The sequence below is a fragment of the Saccostrea echinata genome, unplaced genomic scaffold (genome assembly GCF_033153115.1).
Source record: "Saccostrea echinata isolate AGI-Se365-2 ecotype Australia unplaced genomic scaffold, CSIRO_AGI_Sech_v1 ptg000025l, whole genome shotgun sequence".
Lineage (NCBI taxonomy): Eukaryota > Metazoa > Mollusca > Bivalvia > Ostreida > Ostreidae > Saccostrea > Saccostrea echinata.
The window spans coordinates 1,712,037-1,733,055 of NW_026889774.1; the positions used below are offsets into that span (position 1 = coordinate 1,712,037).

Consider the following 21,019-nt stretch of genomic DNA (forward strand, 5'->3'; position numbering starts at 1 on the left):
TGTATTAAAGGTAGAAGTTATGATGACGTACGTAGAAAATGGCAATTTTAAATTCTTTAGACTATAATGGGATTTTTTAAAATTTCTTTCATAAGCAGAAGACAGAAAATATTATATTTTTCTTACAAAACAATATATTTCCAACGTATAATTATATAATTTGAAAAAAAGGAAAGCAACAAAGGTTATAAGGTTTCACAGCAATAGAATTTTGTAACATAATTTTTGTGACAATGAGACATTACAAATTTTGCATTCCATTTGCACCAATCTAGTAACTGCTTTTATTAATACAGTGTTTTAATACAGTATTTTTCATACTCGTATATTACTTCTGCGATATGATTTTATGAAATACATGTATATAGGCTAAGGTTATATTTTGTCTGATAAAGATACAATTTTATGTTTATACCTTCAATTTGTGACACGAGTTTCTTGATACTTTCATGTTTCAAAATATTTTATAATGATATATTTTATAGTGAATTTTTTACCCTTTTACCTTTCTTCTTTGAAATAAAACACTCTGCAGTATATAAGCACTTTTGAAAATAATGTTTTTGTTTGTGACAAGAAAATTTAGAACTGGCACAACTTTTAACTATTAACTATTATTTCATTTGATGTTGACTGTTGAGAATTGTACTATTTACATCTCATCCAAAGGATTGTCAAGTGGCGAAACTGTTTTATCACTATCTGCGCCACTATCAGATTCACTTGTAAATAAGTCTAGATTCGGATTTCTGAAAGATTTTGGTAGGTTATAACTGTTACACGACACATTCGTCCCAGCATGATTTTCATCAAGGTGACAGATACCCGACTTTCGAAAATTTTCCATAAACAATCCATAAAAAAGGTCATTGCTGAAATAACACAAGAAACTAGTTTGAGTAATGCCGTTGATGTTGAGTGTTGACATTTAATTTTGACATCATCCCTTTCTCGTTTCCATACTGTTTTATGCTTAAATTTCATCTGGTCAAACATGCAAAATATTTCAAATCAATATACGTATGTAAAACACGTTTACATTTTGAAGCACTTTCTTCTTGTTAAAGCATAATAAATTGTAGAGGAAACAATATGTTAACACAATGGTGGCGGCCATTTTGAATATTGACGAGTCGACATAGGTCTCAGGAATTTGAATATTACACCAGAAGACCGGTAGATTGTGTCTACATGTACAACAAATACATGTACATCTATATAGTAGAAAACGCAGAAAAGATAAATATATCAGTTTTGATGCATTACTCGCCCGTATAAAATTGAGAAGTAATTTCATATTTCAACTTTGTTGTAAAACATATCTTCCCGCCATACTTCATCCTCTGAAGGTTGGTAATGTTAGGGCATTCAAGCGGCATCACAATATCACTTCAACGTTTGAATACATGTCAAAAAATACCGTAATAACTTTATTAAATCTCTTTTCATAAGCGGAATAAAACAAAGTTGAGGAAATTCGGAAAATTATCTCCTCTTTGCTTGGGCATTGCTAATTAATGAATTAAAACTTAAGCATGTTGTTGATGATTACTTTAAAGGTTATCAATTATTCGACTCAGGATAAAATTTCAAAAGTCAAGGTCATATAATATAGATATGGTGCTTATTCATTTGAAGCTTTGGTTTCAGAGTAATCCTTTTATATTGGTATGACATTAGCTACATGTAAACCTCAGTGCACTGAAGCAAAGATTTATATTAGTATATGAACATTTTAAATAAAGACTTTAACTTGTCTTAAAAGTTCTTCGTTTTAAATAATACACGAAGAATTTTTTTTTGAGGGGGGGGGGGGGAATTCAACAAAAATAATGCCCGATTCCTATGTCCGATAGAAATTCCATGTTGTACGTTAATCTGTAAAATAAGAAAGGCACTTATGAAGGAAAGTCATTCACATGAACGTTATTGAATATCATTTTGATAATTCTAATCAATTTCAAACATGCATTATCGAAATAGAAATTCTGTAACCGTTGGGTGAAAAATTCTGCAAAATCCGGAAAGAAAGCCAGAAAAGATTTTTAATACTTTATCATGCAAACCCTTTTTCCAACTTCTTACAGATTTCTTTAAAAAGTACTCACCTTTGGAGTGGGCGCCTTCTTCCCGGAGGGTTCTATAATTCAGATTGTCCTGTCCACCTCCAGTGTCCTTTACGTTTTCCCTACAAAAGACAGCAAAGAAAGTCTTTGTTTCTTTGTATAATTTTTCTTTCAAAAATTTTAGTAGCCTTGTTTTTAATTGTACTTGTATTCTTTGTACATCAGAAGTAATATGCATATAATTTGTTTGGCCTTTATACTGTAGTTAGAAAAAAACCTTACCTTGTCCCTGTGGAATACTGTTTACCTATAAGATTATAACTACAAATTCATTTATCATAATCAGCAAGAAGTAAAATTGTTCTTTCTAGAAAATTAGTTTTTCATGTAGTGAATAGTCAATTATCGTGATTCAAGAAAACAAAGGATCACAAAAGCAGTGAAAAATACATTCGTGATACGTTTTTTCATCAAGATAGACAAGTTCTCATTAAATCATGTTCAAGTCAAGAAAAATGTTGCTTAACCTATTCAAGCCTACAAACCTATGTCATCAATTCTTCTATGATGAATAAAAATAATGACTCCAGCAAGAATAAGCACCAGTAGAAAAATTCCGGTCACGGCACCAAATACTCCAGCACTGATTCCAGCACTAGCCTTACTAGACGTTGACATAGAATTGCCTAGGAATAAACAGTTTTTGTTTAAAATCGATTGACTAATATTTACAAAGAAATATCAAGGAAGTTTCCTCATATTATATGTTTTAGCTATGCATGTTCTGACAAAACAAAAGCATATTTTTTCATATACCTACCATACTATACAGTAACCAGATTCAAACATTCGATGTTATATTAAGTTTGTATTAGATACAGTATCAATACTGACTGAAAAAAACCCCACATGTAAAGCCTTACTTATACTTTTGATTGCAATAATTGCTTTAGACGAATTTCTGTCGTAATTTCCCCACTGAGATTGACTCTTTGCCCGACAATAACATGCAATATTGTGGTCTTTCCGTTGTGCAAATATTGTCAGAGCCGATCTGGAACCAGAGTGTTTGATGCCTCTGTCCTGCAGTTTGTTGTCACAATACCAAAGCCATGACACAGGAGGGTTTCCAGCAGACCGCAGTGAACAACTCAACTTGACTGGAGTATTCTCATCAACAAAATAAATGGATTTATCTATTTCTGGATTGCCATCAGGAAAAGCTAAAAATATTAAGTCATAGATAAAACTACATCATATGGAATTTCCATTAAGTTGTCGATTATTCAGTTTAACAAAAATCCTATCAAGTTTTAGCTCCCCCTTAAAAAACTTTATTCTATGTCAAGTTGCTTACAATATACGGTAAGAGAGACCGTATTGGATGAAGCTTCGTAGTTAAGAGGATAACTTTTGGCCATACAGTAACAAACTTTCCCGTTTAGATTTTCGTCAGCCTCAAGAACAAGTTTTGACGTAGCATTAAGGTTATAAATTCTTCTGTTATATAAATAGATTCTATCGCACTTCCATGACCATCGAATAGGAGGATTTCCCAAAGAATCGAGGGTACACATAAGGGTGATTTCCTCACCCGCCGACACAACTGTTTTGGAGGCATTCAAGAACGGCACCTCTCTTGGAGCATCTGCAAGAAATACTTGTTCTGAGAGATTCTATGATTTTTTAATTAAAGATTTTCTACATAGCTCCACAGAACGAAAAGCAAAAGACATATCAATTAATGACTTTTTGTATCGACTTCTGTCTGTTACGCATATATCAATTATATTTTTAACAGGTAACCATGTAAAACTTATTATATATTTTATACAATCACATGACTTACATTTCACATTAATCGTTTTGTGATTAGACATTTTGCTGTATGTTTCGTTTGCAGATCTCGGCCAGACTTTACAATAACAAGCCTCTCCGTTATACTTTCTGTCTGAACTAATCTTTAAGACAGATTCCTGTAATGTGCTGGTTGCATTTCTGGTCAAGTTGTCATTTCCACATATCCAAGACCATGTGACTGAAGTGGAATTTGGGGACGAGTGGACAGTACATTTCAGAGTTATTGGTTGCCCCTCTGTTACGTTGTTAGCACTCATTTGCAGCCATGGTGCTGCTATTGTGTTCACTTTAAAAGAGGTTTGCAGTTAAGGGTATTCTTTGTTACTAACTTAATGAATGTTTTATCAATGCTTGTTGAAATCATGAAAAATAAGCTTTGCATGCATAATTCTGTATCTTACACAGGAAATTGATTGGGAAAGCAAGTATTCTAATATCTGACTGAAACTTACCAATTGACGTTCCACTTATAATTCCAGATAACAACACAAATAGGAAATACTGCAACATCATATTTAGAAATCGAAAATTCAACTGCAGTATATGAGGGGCGTCGTTTCTGTTTTTATTAAAACTGAGTCTTACTTTCGTGGCAAGCACCTTTAACTTCTAATTAGTTTTACTGATATGATGTGGCTTTAATCTCCAGCGACTGCATACTATCAAAATGTACTTAACAACAAGTACTTATTATGAATATTAAACATGTATTACAATTTATATGACTAGCATATCTGTTACTTCTATTACAGGACCAAGTACTGTATAAATATAGGTAAATAGATGAGATGTAGACACTGACCGATATATTTTAATTCGTTAAGATGCTGGAGTTTGGGAACGGGCAATTAAATATGTGTGAAAACAGTTTTATATACCTTTGAATCATTTAGATCAAGTAAACAATAAGTATTTAACAACTCTCAGTTTCCTTTATTTCTATAAGTCAAACGGCTCATTAAAATAGCAAATACAATATATTATTAAAGAAAGTACAGATACAAAGACAGTTAACGAAAAAAAATTTACGAATGAAGAGAGTCTTACTTGCGTCATTTTTTCTTAACAATGTTGCAGCACTCACAAATTTCCCGGAGCCTTAAAGATCGTTAACATTATGAGTTTTAAGTATTTGAACTAATTTAAGACACTCAATTGGTGTAACGTCTTCAAAAATTTCCTTCATAAGTTGTTAAAGGGCATTTCAATCTGAAATGGAACTCGTCTTCAATATCATTGACGTTACAAAAAAAAATTCAGTTTAATTTATCTTTAAAATTGATCAAAGGATCTAGATATTTAAATTCATTAACAATTTCTAATTCTACATTGTTATAAGACCATGATTCATTGTTACAGTTAGTTCATCACCGTTTATAACGAATATACTAGTATACATACTAAATGTACCTCATATACCTATTTCACACATTAAAATTTGTCACACTGGAATAAATTCCTTCGTGATACTGAATGGTGAATTCGAGGAATTAACTCTGGGAGTGCTGCAACTGCCAATCGGCTTCTACAGGATTATCTAATTGGAAAAATGGAAACAAAGTCCGATTTAACACAAATAGATCTTTATTGATAGAGCTCTCGGTAGAAAGTCCTTTATAAACATGAGAACATACAATTAAAACAAAACATTGACAAATCAATCACGGAATCTAGTCTGAGAACGATGTAATTAGCATGTATAAGTAGGTATATAATGCATAACGCTTACTATAATAAATTCCATTAGATTTGATAAACTGAAATATTAAAATAAAACACACTAATTTTACCGTTGTGAGAAACCTTGTTTATATTTGATCGAGCTTAACTAACTTCTCAGACTAGAGAGCTCCGTTTAAATTAAGGCGGTACAATTCAATTCGTACAAAATATCATTCAGTTAATTCGTTTAAAAGAATTTAGAACAAAACCAAAAATAAAGATATCAAGATATTTCAAAGTTAATATAAAAATAATTCAACATAACATTACGTAATAAAGGTAACCATTACGTAATAAAGGTAACATTATTCTACAGCTACAATGTTAAGTGAAATTTATGAACTTCACACTCTAATTATTTAAAACAAAAAATAAAAAGAGCTATCAAAAGTATAAAGAAAAATCAGAATCAAAACTTTACTGATTATGAGAGAAGAAAAAAAAAACTTTTTAATTTGATAAATATTGTCAAAAAGTAATTTAAGCTTACCTAATTGGAAAAATGGAAACAAAGTCCGATTTAACACAAATAGATCTTTATTGATAGAGCTCTCGGTAGAAAGTGAATTTCTTAGATTCACTTTTCACCGAGGCACAGTACCGGACTTGTTTCATTAACCAATCAGGTAGCTTGTTATAAAAGAGTTAGGCCAATTTCGGCAATTCTTCTTTGATGTAGTTGACACTGATTACTCGGATTAACAAAAAGTGAAAGGTGTGAGGAGTCAATTACCTGTATTTCCGTAGAAGAGTTTCATAACAAAGGAAAAATTATGTTTAGCCGAAAGCATGTAAATAAATTTATCGGAGCGAAATTTCAAAGTGTCAAACTAATTCCGAAAAGAATTTATTTCCAAAGAAGCCGAAAAAGGAAAGAATTTACTTATTTATCTAAGAGATGTCATGAATGTTTGATCTCCAATAAGAAGTTAATTGATTACAAAATAGGTGAAAATTGACTTTGAACCTAAGTGTTATTTGCCAAATTACAATAAAAATAGGAGTAAATATGGACAAAAGAAATAAAAATTACTAGCCTGTAATCTGGAAATTTGACTTAAAATCAATATTCAAAAATAAAGTTCCATTTTGAAAATAACAAAAGAAATCCATGAATTAAAATTCATATGATATAAACCTGTTACATTAAAAGTTTAAAATTTATCAATTTAAACTTATCTATAACAATCTCCCCCCTTGCCAAAAGAAGTTTTGTTCCACCAAAGCAAAAGAAAGTGAATTTTACTGACAACATATAATAATATATACAAACTTACAATTAAAGCAGGATATCATATGAAACAATATGCACACAGAACACAAAAATATAAAGAAATATACAAATATATGCAAATACAGTAGTCGGAGAACATCACTAAATGAACACATTGTGGAAAATACTCAGAAAGTGATTTTTTTTTTAATACATATATCTATTTCTTATTATAGATACATACATATAAAGCAAAATACAAATTAAACAATTACGTGACCAAATTGATAATGGGAAAAAAAGTCTATATACAAGTAGGATAACATATTTACAGGCGCGCATATATAAGAAATAGCTGTTTTGTTATTTTTTTTAATAATGAAATATGTTCAACAATGGCAGTCAGATACCTAGAAATAACACTGATGCTATTTATTCAATTCACATGTAGGCAAATAAATGTGACAATGACAATGAAGCTCAATCTAACAAATTCAAAGTCAACATTGACATTTATGGGAAATGTTCTTTAAAATTTACATCATCAACAATAAAGGAACCAAAATGTGGTAATGGTTGATATAACCCATGATGAGAAATTAAAATGTGGACATCAAAAGGTTGTTCTGTAATTCTTTTTGCTTTATAAGCAGTATAAAAATTTAGTTTTATTTCTGGCTTAACATTGATTGTTCTAGTACCTTTCAAATTTGTAACACAAAAATCAGTTCAGTCAATATGCATCTTTGATGAAAATAAAGAAAAATTCACAGAGATATCATGAATTTGAGAAGGTGGAACAATTTTCCAAAAAGATGGGCATAATGGCAATGTTAAAACAGGGATAAGGACACATTCACCACCTGTTGTAATTTCAAAAATAACCTGAGTACATTTTAATTTTCTTTTCGAAAACCAGAAATATGCAGAAAGAAAAAATAAAATGAATATCACAATAGGTGATAATAAAACAGATGCATGATTCCATGAAAAATCTTGTAACAATAATTCAAAATCAGAATATGAGGAGGTAGTTGATTGGACAGGGTTGTAAATGAATGAGGGAAGTTCAGACTCTGATTTGACCTTATGTGTTTGTTGTAAAACAGCAATAATGGCTAGTAATTTTCGAACTTTAAAAAATGTAAAAATAACACCAAAAATAGCTAATAGTGCAAGTCCAATAGCAACAAGGTCTAAAATGTCATTAACGTTAGGCCAAGAAGAGTTAATTTTGATGTTGCCTTCAAGTAAGGGTTCTGCTAGAGAGTTGAAAACTACTTGATCTTTCTTAGCAACTTGAACCATTTTTGTTAAATTTAGATGAGCTTTTTGATCTGCAGCCAAAAATTGATTGTAAGAATGAGTATACATTTTGAATTCTGGTAGATTGACTTGAATAGGCTCTAAGAACGTAGTGTCACCTAAAATGGATTTTAATTTTGAAGCAGTGAAAAATTCCTGAAGAAGTGCCAAGTTTACAGGATGTGCTATGGTAATATTATCTAAAGATTTATGACAATTTCCAAGTTTTGGGGAATAAAACAGATCTTTGGTAGTTAAAGTACACCTGCATGGGACATGCAAAATACAAAATTTACACCCTGGTAAGATTTCTTGCTTGTTCGGACAATTCATGTCGATATTCCAACTATTATAAGCCAAAACAGAAGTACTTGAGAGTTCAATAATTTCAGATTTCAATACATCTTGCAAAAATCTAAAACTGCAAAAGGTTTGGATCCACTTTTTATTGTTTGCAAAAAGACCAATAATGCAAGATGGTGATGTTACTGGAGTGAGTGCTTTGTTAAGTGTACAATCTATGTAGGAGTCATGTTGGCATGATTCAATTTCTGCAACAGTAAATGTGGTGTAATATTGTTGATGTGAGGTAACAGCAAAATATGTAGGTAAATTTAGGAGATTGGTTGCATGAGATGATGTAGAATTAATTGGCACAGGGTAAGAGATGACTTTATAAAGATTCATTGGTTGTCTCTGTGATGTGAGTGGAAATTTGACTGTGATGTATAATGTATTTTTGTGTCTGGCATAAAGAAATTTTGCATTTTGGTAGTACCAATTCGATTGTTTCTGAGTCAAATAGAAGGTGGGTTCTTTTCGAGAAAGAATCTTTTGAATTTCAGAAATGGAATGATGGAAAGTTTGTCTTGAAATGAGAAATGGGGTCAACTTTCCTTGAATTAAAGCCAAAATTGATGAATGAAGCTGATCAAAATTTGCACGGAGTTGGCTTGAAAGGTCAATTTGATTGATCAGAATTTCTGTGGTGTTTTCAATAACAATTTGGAGATGTTGAAGGTCAAGGAAAAATGTTCTGGATAATCTGGATATAGCTTTAAAATTATAGGTAATGCCAGACTGAAGATTGTCCATTCTTTTGTTTGAAGTGACCATAAAAGATGACATATGTTTGTTGTGTTGTTTTAAAGCATTTATAATATTCCTGGAAGTTTGAGTAAGGGAATTTATATGTGATGCTAAGATGTTGACATCATCCATTGTTGCAGTTCCGAATAAACTTTTAGAAAGAGATCCAACAAAGGGTAGCAGTGCACGATGTTGCCTTTTAGGTTGTTTTTTGTGGAATGGAATGACAGATTTAAAGAAATGTAAAGTTCTGTTGACATGAGCATAGGTTTCAATTTGAATTTGATTGATTTGAGTCAACAAAGACCTGAAAAAGTTACAATTTTGATTAGAACAAGCTTGCTTATTTACTGAAAAACCTTTTGGAGATGGTATCTGTGCTGGAATTGGTATTTTGTAAGTTTGGAGCCAGAATTCTTTAGAGATATGGATGTTTCCCATTGATTTGAAGATGGTCCCATAATTGAGTCTGTGGATTGCATTGTCAATGTCCATGATAATGTGTTTGGAGGATGAAATTGCGGTTGTAGTTTTTGGCAGGAGGCAGACCAGAGCACAGATATAGAATGGAACCCAACGCCATTGACCAAAACCTACAAAGACATTAAGAAGAACAGTAAGATGGCGATAGTCTGAGGGGTTGTGTTGATCAGACACATATAGCACTATAAACATTGAAAAAAAAGAATTAAACTTATGTCAGTAATAACTACCATATACCAAATACAATGTCCTATTCTTAATGAAACTTATAAATTCCTAGTCAATTCCATGGATAGCGAAGAATATCCAATCAAATATATCTATTTTATGCAAAACTGCTTCCTCTGTTAATGCCAAATTATTGCCAATGAGTTCAAAGCAAGTTTTCTAAGACATAATCATTATCAGCTATGAATTAAAACAATTTTTCAATGAAGTGAACAACTATGAACATTATTTAGATTGTTATAGATAAGTTTAAATTGATAAATTTTAAACTTTTAATGTAACACCTATACTATCTCTCATTCAAGAGTTATGACCAAGGTTAAATCTTTTGTGACAGACAAAAAGACGGACAGACGAACAGACGGATGGACCGATGAAATTTAATGTTCCTCCACTTTATAGAAAGTTTGGACCAATATGAGAATCTATGCAAACTTCAGAGAATGCATTCATATGTCAGCGTCTTTTTGATATTGATGTTTTGGTGATACAGATGGGCAATTCTAAATGTCAGCAAAATTATTGTGTTTGCAAGTTTTGACATCGAGAGGATTTTTTAGTCCATTAAAAAGTAATCATAAAATTTGCAAGACATTAAAAAGTTACGTAGCACACCTTGATCAAAAAACTTAAGAGACCCCTTAATCACAACGCTCACCTAAATTGCAAAAATGTCGATAAATGAAATCTCAAACTGAAGCCACCAAATTATATTTCATAATTTCCACAAAATTCATAGTATAAGGACTCAGGGACTTAAGGTCAAGATTGCAAATTACGGCGTTGTTACTCCTGCAAATATTCCCCCATAAAATGTTATTGTTACCCCACCCTAGCATCAGGACCATGATTTGAACAAATGAATGAATTCTGTCACAGTATCAACAGTGTCAAAGCCATGACATAAGCGGGTTTCCAGCAGATGAGCAAATCAACTTTACTGGACTAGTTTGGACTTGTCAACAAAATAAACGGATAAACAGGTTTCTTCGTTATACATGTACTTTCTGTCCGTTCTTATATTCAAGGCCTTATACTCTTATGTGCTCGTTGCATTCCTGGTCAAGTTACGTCATTTAATTCATGAATAATGATGAAAAAGGCGGAGTCATTTCTCCATATGGGCGGCTTCCCTACACATGAAATGGTGCCTACTTCTTCTTAGGATTTTAAATCATATAAAGCATCTCCACTGAATCTCACGTATTTTCTAGGAAAATGCAGATACAATGTATATCCATATCAGCCCTCATCAAATGTGCACAGAAATTAAGTCATGCTTTGTGAATCATTTCATACTTTTTGGAATACATTTTAGATAAGACATCATTTCATAGAAAAGCGAGGAATTATCATGTTCTAAAATTGGAATTCATTGTATGGGTGAAAATATAAAATGTCAAACGTGGCAAAAACCATAAACCATATTACAGCCGATCGAAATTTAACGAATGCATATGCAAGGTCTTGCGTGCCATATTATAGGGACAAATAATATATAGGCTATCTCCATTTCAAATCTTGTCTTGTCTCGTTGAAAAGTTAGAAAGCTGTGGTCTGACTTTTTGAATGCTTTTCCACTTTTTATAAAGGATTCCTTTAAAATTTTCTGACAGGAATTTTGGTTAAAAAGCAATAAATTCATATAGAGTTTAATATCAGCCAATCAGAATCAAGATCATGTGACTGCATGTGCTTGTATGGTTAATCAAAGAAACTATCTAAATAGGTCGTTTATCTTTGTATATATAATTTCATTTTCAAACGTCCGACCAAACACACATTTGTTCTGCATATTTATTATCGGCCGCAGGAGCGGCCGATCTATTTGTGGTTGTGTTAGAATGTGCACATGGGGAAATTTTTTCATTGGTTTGATGGAATAATTCCTTACTGACAACATACATAAAAGTTATAAATAAAAGTTTTAAAAAAGTCTAAATGGTTGTAACTATGTTTCAATTTGTTTTTCATTCCCCATCAGATATTTATTAATTTATGATTTTATAAAAAGTTGTTACATTATCTGCTCCCAAACATGAGCGTGCGTAAGATAAAAAAGCAAAACGTATAAGGTTTCCGGATATGAATTACAGTGCCTAAAGTAATTAATTAATTGTAAGAAGTTTTAAGAAGAAACTCATTTTGTTTTGAATCACTACAATTGCAAATGACACAATGATTTTTTCCCCTGCACTTTACATTTCATTGACAGTATCACGTGACATAGATCCAGGGTATCAGCACGCGAAGTTTGTCAGCATTCAAAATAAATATTCATTTCTATATTTGTTGCATTAGTCTTTGAATCAAATAATTTGGTGAAAATACATTTCTATCCTTTATCTCAGTCCGATTTTCATTTCCCATGAATTTATTTATTTTGATTAATACTAGTATTTAACAATTGATCACTGAAGATTAATGTATAAAAATTGCACAGAAAAAGTTAGGCAATATATATCATAAACTTTCGAATTCTCTACTTTGATTTTTTTTCTTTAGGTTCTTTCTTGTGGAAATACTTTAAAATGTTTAATATATTTTTGCGGCCGATTTGATGCTTCGCATCAATTTAACTTGTTTAAATTGTTCGTATATCCTTCGCAATGGGTAGTTTCTGAAAACAATAGCTACAAAAGAGTAACAGGAAAAAAAAATTATAAAATGATAAAAAAGTTTCAAAGCTAAGTTTAAGTAAGTAAGTAAATTTTATTTATTTAACAAAAAACATGAGCTTTAAAGCTCTTTTGCCGACTAGTAACATAGAAACACAGTTTAGCACAAATAAAATATACATATACACATAAGAGAAAACATACTTAAATTTCACGTCGACAGAAGCACATAAACACACAAGAATGGAACAAAAGACACTGGTAAACACACATAAAAGAAGACATAAAAGACACAACATAAGAAAACACACACACACACACCCACACCCACACTCACACATATATATACACAACAAAAATCATGCACACATATAAAAAGAAGAGGGGTTAAGACAGCACTAATATAGTAAAATCATAACTTAAAACCAGCAAACAGTAAGCAACAAAGGGGGAGACATTAGGTATGAGGCATAAAAGTCTGGAGTCTGCAGGAACAACACTTACAATTTAGTTCTTCACACCAAGATGAAATGTAGTTTGAAAATTGCTTGTAAGAGGAGAATTTCCTGACTTCATTTGGCAGAGAGTTCCAGAGCTTGCTGCCTCATACCTAAACGATTTCATTACCTTGTTGTTCTTGGTACCTCTGCAGTATTTGTATATCTAAAATCGTATGAATTGTTTTTAAAAACAACTAGGTCTTGCAAAAATACAGGACTTAAGCTTTGGATAATTTTAAAAGTTTCTAGAGCAATGGCACGCATTCTTCTATTTTTCAGGGATGGCAGTTTAGATTCATGTAACAGACTTTCATATGAGCTTTTATAATCTTCATAGATAAATCTCAAAGCCCTTTCCCGATTTTTTTTTCAATTTTACGAGTGTTCTGCTCTGAAAAGAAGTGCCTTGTTAAAGGACAATAACTGAAGTCTGACATTATGAAAGATTGATATATTGTAAATTCTCCTAACTTGTTAAATGCTTTCCTATTCGTTTAAAGAATATTTAATTGCCTTGCTGCCTCTTTACACATATTTGTAATATGTGTATCGAACGACAACCTGGTGATGCCTAGAAGCCTAACTTCATCAATACAGGGAATTTTGGTTCCATCTAAATCAATCACAATGTTTTTACTTTGTGTTTTCTTACCAATAGAAATTGCCGGAAATTTTTCAGGGTTAGCCTCCTGCATTTTATTTGAAGAAAACCATCTAATGAGAGATCTACTGTCATATTCTAGAGCTGCTACCACCTGTTTTAAAGATTTATCAAACTTTGATAATGTGTTATCGTCTGCATAATTGTTAAATTACATTTTTCTGCAAAGAAGAACAAGTCATTAATAAACCAAGAATAGATCCTTGTGGGATACTTTTAATGATGTTTAGCATGTCACTAACATGATTCCCTACTTTAACACGTTGTTTTCTGTGTGAAAGGTAGCTGTTTAGCATATCTTGTGCTGTCAAATAGGCCATAGGTTTTAGCTTCAAAAGAAGTAGTTCATGGGGAAGGCAATCAAAAGGCCTTGGAAAGAGCCATAAAAGGACTGCAGTATATACTTTTTTTTATTAAGTTTATTTTTTTTTCATTTTTATTATATATATATATATATATATATATATATATATATATATATATATATATATATATATATATATATATATATATATATATATATAATCCAGGGCATATTTCCAGTCTTCAATAACTCTTAATAAACTGACTGACATCCAAAACCTGACCGAAAAGCTGATAAAAATGGATTAAAAATTTTATTTAAAAAGTTCTGTAAGTTTAAGTGTATATAAGCAAGCATCAGATACAAAAAAAATCTGAACAAACTTTATTCGTATAATCTTAATTAAAGGTGCTTAGACACAGATTTGAAGTTAATATTTTCTCAAATTTTCTGTATAATATCACGACTTATATATTGCAATAGCATTTCACACGAAAATATAATTAAAAGCTTATTTTATCTGGAAATTGTTGGAACTACGAATTCCTGGACGCGTTTGATTAACACATCCTTGCACTTTCAAAATTTTATCTTTATCCTTAACATTTAAGAAAAGAAGCGATTTTGTTGTGTATTAATGAAAAACATTACATCTATAATCCAGAAAATTCAGAGTAGAAATGTGCGAAAGCAAACCCCTTCACTAATATCTTCAGCCCGTGCTCAGTGTTGTGTTCAGAGTTTAACAAATTAAATACACCCATGAAACGTAAACTGTTTTTGTAAACAGGGCACGAGCTCTGTTATTGTTAATGTTTACGATTCACCGGGTATGTTCAATTGTTAAAGTCTGCACACACCACTGAGCACGGACTGACAATACTGTGAGTGGGTTTTGCTTTCGAACATTTCTACTCTGAATATTCTGGATTATAGTTTTAATATTTTTCATTAATACACAACAAAATTGCCACTTTTCTTAAGTATTGAGAATAAATTTAAAATTTGTGAAAGTGCAAGGATGTGTCAATCAAACGCGTTCAGAAATTTGAAGTTTCAATAACTACGAGATGAAATAAGATTTTTATTATTTTTTAGTATTAAATGCTATAGCAACATATAAGTCATGAAATTATACAGAAAATTTGAGAAAATATTAACTTCAAATCTGTGTCCAAGCACCTTTAAAACATTGCTGTGATGTCATTCCTTTGTTTTTGCAGTTTAAAAATTTACCTGTAACAGTCAGATATAAGATATGAGCTTTCTGATATTAAGTGTAATATAAAGACTGTCTCGGTACTAATATCCTTCAAAATTGGACTGTTACTGAACAAAACAAATTAAAATGTGATTACTTATCAAACAGCAGTGTTTGATTTTATGTGTACAATGATTATTTTAAAACAGAATATTATTTATTGATCATGCAGAATTTGAAAATAAACAGATAAATTCCACTTAAAAGAATATACTGTAATAGGATTGATTGTATGTTGTTTTACGTCCCATTCAAGAATTTTTCACTCACATTGAGACGTCACCATATACCGGTGAAGGGCTTCGAATTTAGACCTTTACTCGGCACTTAGGGCCATTGAGCAGTGAGGGATCTTTAGCGTGCCAACGCCTGTCGTGACACAAGGCCTCGGTTTTTAAGGTCTCATCCGAAGGACCCGCAACTTTCACTTCAAAGTGCCGAGCGCTTGGCGAAGGAACAGTTGCTACCTATTTTTTTATCGACTTAGGTCCGTCGCGGCCGAGATGCGAACTCACGACCTTCCGATCACGGAGCGAGCGCTTACTGTAATAGGAAAGGAGAAAACAAAACGATTCAAACTAAAAACGATGCTTTCATTTATTGTGTTAAAAATTAAGAAATTCCCTTATCTGTCTTGACACTATTGAGTGTTTTTAAAGTTGAGTTAGCTGCTAATTCTATCATGTTAATCATAGGAAAGATCTACTTCTGGTTACAATTTACTTTTAAGTATCCATTACGCATGCAATCCTTTATAAGGTTATTCTCAATGTCTGCAATAAGAAATTAATATTTCATACAGAACTGTACTAGGCATGTAACTAGTACAGATACTACGCTGAATAAAACTACATTTCGTTCCATTTTACATCTGTGGATATAAATATGACGAATAATCCTCCTCCATTTTTCTAGACAGCCTTTCCCGTAAAATTGTTTTTCTGCCATTGCCCATAGTGAATTTACCGGCAGCTTTCGATTTCCTTACGTTTCCTCTCGGATTTTTTCTTGTTTTATCCGGATTTTACATAACACATACAAAGACTAATCGGCATAAAAACACCTATTTTCTAACTAATTGAACAATAGCAAGTTTGTACCTCCTCGACAGCAACTATTCCTCTCGGTTGTGCCTCTGGAAGTACACTGTACTTACGGTCTCAGGGAACAATAAATTTGCTATTGTCCTCATAGCCAGTATGTAGGTTTAAGATATACGTATATGCACAATAATCGCTTGCAAAAGAGAGTTTGAATTTGACATCAAAGCTGAAGTAATATTTATATAATAATTATTATCATAACCTTAATTTGTAAAGCTTCAAAGTTTGGAATCCTTTTTTATTTTGCAATTCCAAAATTAATAAATTTACATTATCGGTATGAAGGTGATACAAAATGACAGAAATGACCATAAGTACTGTAGGGTAACAACATTTGTTGAGTGACATAGTGAAAATGTTTTGTGGTTCATTCATGTAAATGAATATCAATAGAGTATGAATAAAATGCATAAGAACAAAAAACATTGAATGTTGTGATTTTGAAGATTTAAGCTCTTTCATGTTTTCTGCTTCTTTTTCATCCGTATATTTTGGTAAGTTGGGACCCTAAAATATAATTGAAATATATATTTTAACTGTATCGACATTTCTTTAAATATTATATTTATGTCTCAACATTGATATATTAAGAACTCCATAAGAAAAATTAAATTGTCTAGCTAAAAAAATAAAAATATAATAATTTTTTTCTTTAAAATTTCTGATAGAGAATATCAAGAGATAAGCCTAATACACTAGAATTATATTTGTTTATTTAGAAGAAAGATATATTTAAAAAAAAAACTACACTTACGTTTCGTCCTTATCTGAGGAAGAGATAATTACAACAGTTTTAAAGAAATAAATATTTATTTATTTATTTAATTCAGATAAACCTAAAATTGTTGACTTATAAATATATAAACCAGTATTCACTGCTACAAGATTTACTTACTTTTGATTTGATATCCGGTTTTCAGGGTTTCGTAACTGTGTTCCTCTGGAATTTCTTCCGGGAAACTCTTGGATTTCCTTAAATGGTCAATAGCTGTGGGTTATAGTGACCCATCAAAGGAAAACAATTATTTCTTTTTCTTTATATTTTGCAGTAAAGAATTAAAGTAATATATTCATTTAAATATTTTTGGAACATAAGAATTTATGATGTACCTTTTCCTGTCTGATACCCTACCTGAAATAAAAGTGCTTCAATGAGCTTCAGTATATAACAAGACTCACAATACGATATATAATGGTAAAAATAAGGTTAAAATGCTTTGCTTTAAAGATACATACCATAAACAAATTTCCTTATCTCCCATACAGAAGAGTTACATTGCTATTTTTTCAATATTTCTTTCAATCCAATTTTAATTTGAAAATTTTAATTATGTTAAATGTAAAATAGACTCTGGAAGATGTCCCTAGAGACTTTTCAGTAACAAAATTTCATAATTATATTTCTTAAATTTTTCAATCGTTGTAGCTGTAAAGTTATATTTTCCAAATTCTCACCAAATTATGTAGCTTGGGAAAACATAAAGTTGTTCAACTAAACAAATATTACTTCTTTAGTCAGAGAGGCCCCTATTTAAGCAAAGATATTTAAATTTTGGAAGAAAAAGCTAGTGTTATTTGTCCCTAAACATGTACTATCAAAATCATAAAAATCTAAATTAAACAGTTCATATATCTCACCTAATTTGACAAGAACCCAGGTAATCAGTGACGACTCTTTTGGAATTCTCCTATGCTGAATAACGATGATAATAGTGCAGAAAAATAGGGCAATCAATAGGATGGTCAAGGTTGCTCCAAATGCCGCCGGGGAAATTCCCTCACTTCGAGATTCTTTAGAAAGTACTGTTACAGTATGGGTGGGGTCTAAAATTATATCACGTCCTTAAACATATAATATCTTGGACATGTCTTAAGTAAATATCCATTTTAACAAATTTTGGACCACATTACTTTAAGATACTCGGTAGAAAGGTTCATTGAAATTTTTCCAATAGTTCTGGAGTCCAGTTTAAAATTGACAGACACCAGACAGTAAGACGGACAAACTTTGACAAGAAATGCTCACAGTTTCAGGTGAAGTCAAAGCAATGCTTTTATAATATAAATAAGTAATGCTTAAATTTTTATTTGAAGTTAAAACACATTTTTTCCCATCTCAGCGCGCTGCTTTTAGTAATATTTACATTTCCAATGTCTTTGTCCGAGCTAAAATTACAAATTGTAAAAATACTTTATTTCTACATAAATCTACTGGTTCATCGATAGGCGCGGTTAAAAAAAATCACGTGCAGGGCGGGACAAAAAGAGACAGAAGCGGGGCTATTAGCACGGGAATTTGCAGAATCAGGAGCATGTAAATATAAGGAATAACTGTCAGATTTTTTGGATTCATGACGATGATCAATCGATTGGCTTGCGTGATAATTTTATGCATAAACGCCTTCGGCGTTTATGCAAATTATCACGCAAGCCACTCGATTGATCACATCATGAATCCAAAAAATAAGACAGTTATTCCTTAATTATAACATGAAATGGTTACCAGTGGCATATCTACTTATTAGAAGTTTAGTGTACTTTCAATACGTGAAAATATAACTATATGTATATTATAAGTATTTAAATCAAACCGATTATCTTTATATAACAGCTGGAGGATTTTTGGTCGTAGGATCTTTTTATCAAGGTATGACTACTTTTCCCTCTACAGTAACAAAAAGCTTTGTCGTCTGTCAGTTTTGCTATAAATGACAACTCCGTCGATGTGTCTCTATTTCTGACACCTTCACGCATCATGACATCATTGCAGTACCATGACCACGTGACCGGTGGATTTCCAGCAGACGACAGTGAACATCGAAGTATAACTGGAGAACCCTCATTAACATTGATTGTCCTTGTGCTGATTTGAGGATAGTCTGACGGAAAATCTGAAGAAATTAAGATATGAGTCACTTATTTTAAAGGTTGAAGAATTAGTCTGTATGCTTTATAAGAGCATCTGAAACAAAAAATCGTCGATTTTGTCTCTTTGAAGTAACCAAAAAACAACACACGATAACATGGTCATCTATTTTTTTGCAAAGTAAATTTACGTTTGTTTATGTCATGCATTAACATTCATTCAAACTTCAATAATGAGAAATGATAAATTGTAACTATTTAATTGTATTATGAAACTCACATAGAACACTGACATCTGCAGCACTGGAAGATGCCTTGAATTCGTACGATCGTGAACTACCCTCTACCTCGCAGTAACAAGATTTGCCATTTAGACCTTGCTCAGCTGTAAAAACAACTTTTGACGTCAGATTAATATTAGTTATTCTTGAGTAAATTGTCCGAGTTCCACATTTCCACGACCAACGTATCGGAGGGTTTCCAAGCGAATCAATCGAACATTGAAGAGTTATATCCTCTCCAGCTGACTTTTCTATCTGATAAGCATTTAAAGTTGGTGTTGTCAATGGTGGATCTGTAAGTTAAGCATATAACCAAATTTTTTAATTGAGACGTTTACTAATTATAATATGCAAATATTCTATACACTTACAGTAAAAGCGCCTCAGTACGTATTAATGATAAATTTACACGGAGCTGTCAGTGCATAGTAAACGGAAAAAAAGTCCGTCGCGTCATGTGCGCGCAAATGGTTACCTTTGCCGGATATGTCAGTCAATTATGATTAACCGAAGCCGATCACAAAAAGCATGCATACATGTACTTATGGAAAACACCATTTGAATATACTATTTGTCATGAAACAAGCTAAGAAATACAAACTTACAATAAACTTGTATGCTTCTGTATGTGGAAGTTGAATTGTACGTTTGCACTGAAGAATTTGATGTTGCTCGACAATAGCAAAGTTTCTTGTTGAATTTCCTATCTGCTTTGAAAGTCATTGTGCTTGTATCACCGCTGGAGGTAGAACTGGACGTTAAATCTTTGTCACCACAAGTCCAAGACCACGTGATTGGGTCCGAGTCTGATGGGCTTACATGCACTGTGCACTGGAGCGTCATCATTTCGCCTTCTTTAACGTTGGAAGATGGCAATGCAGTCAAAACTGGACGGCTGTTTGGAATTGCTTCAAAAACTTAAATACATCAATACTCCCTTTATAATTGAATGGTTTTTGTTGTAACATCTGGCAGAGTAAAATGTGAGTTTTTACAGATTTTATTTATTTTCTTATTTATCTATTATTTATCTATTCATTTACTTTAGAATGTGTGCATAGTATGATTAAGTGTGCATGACCCTGATACATGTACATGTACCTTCGAAATGTTTTTTTTTTTATTTCTATACGTTCCAATGTAAAACTTTATTCCCTATTGTAGACTCATCCTACCCCGGGTTTATGTTTTGAAAATTTTTAATCTCCAATGCTTGGCTATGCTTGCAACTTCATACGACAAATCAGGGCCTTTTGTTCTTGAGCTAGAGGAAGATATTTTAAGATATTTTACAATAAACATGTACTTCTGTTTGAAAATTTGATTGCATGTTTTGGTCCCATCCTTACCCCGGTTGTCATGTATCGAACAATGTTGAATCACTTTGACAAGAACCTTTCACATAAGTTCCATATCTTTTCTGCTTTAGTGGTTTTCGAGCCAATTTTGAAATGACATAT

The 21,019-nt window shown here is 31.9% G+C and overlaps 1 protein-coding gene across 1 annotated transcript; it reads right to left on the minus strand.

Moving 5' to 3' along the window:
• Positions 1-221: 221 nt before the first annotated feature.
• Positions 222-20,462, minus strand: LOC133192412 (uncharacterized). The gene is made up of 18 exons (XM_061328423.1): positions 20,165-20,462; positions 19,559-19,852; positions 19,005-19,304; positions 18,052-18,237; positions 17,524-17,545; positions 17,309-17,385; positions 17,168-17,180; positions 14,333-14,339; positions 13,737-13,839; positions 9,607-9,920; positions 4,379-4,535; positions 3,916-4,212; positions 3,424-3,714; positions 2,990-3,289; positions 2,612-2,752; positions 2,349-2,373; positions 2,109-2,188; positions 222-1,878 (listed from the first exon to the last, which is right to left on the minus strand). The coding sequence occupies exons 1-18, from the start codon at positions 20,403-20,405 to the stop codon at positions 1,874-1,876; spliced, it is 2,853 nt and encodes a 950-aa protein (XP_061184407.1). The 5' UTR covers positions 20,406-20,462; the 3' UTR covers positions 222-1,873.
• Positions 20,463-21,019: the final 557 nt, after the last annotated feature.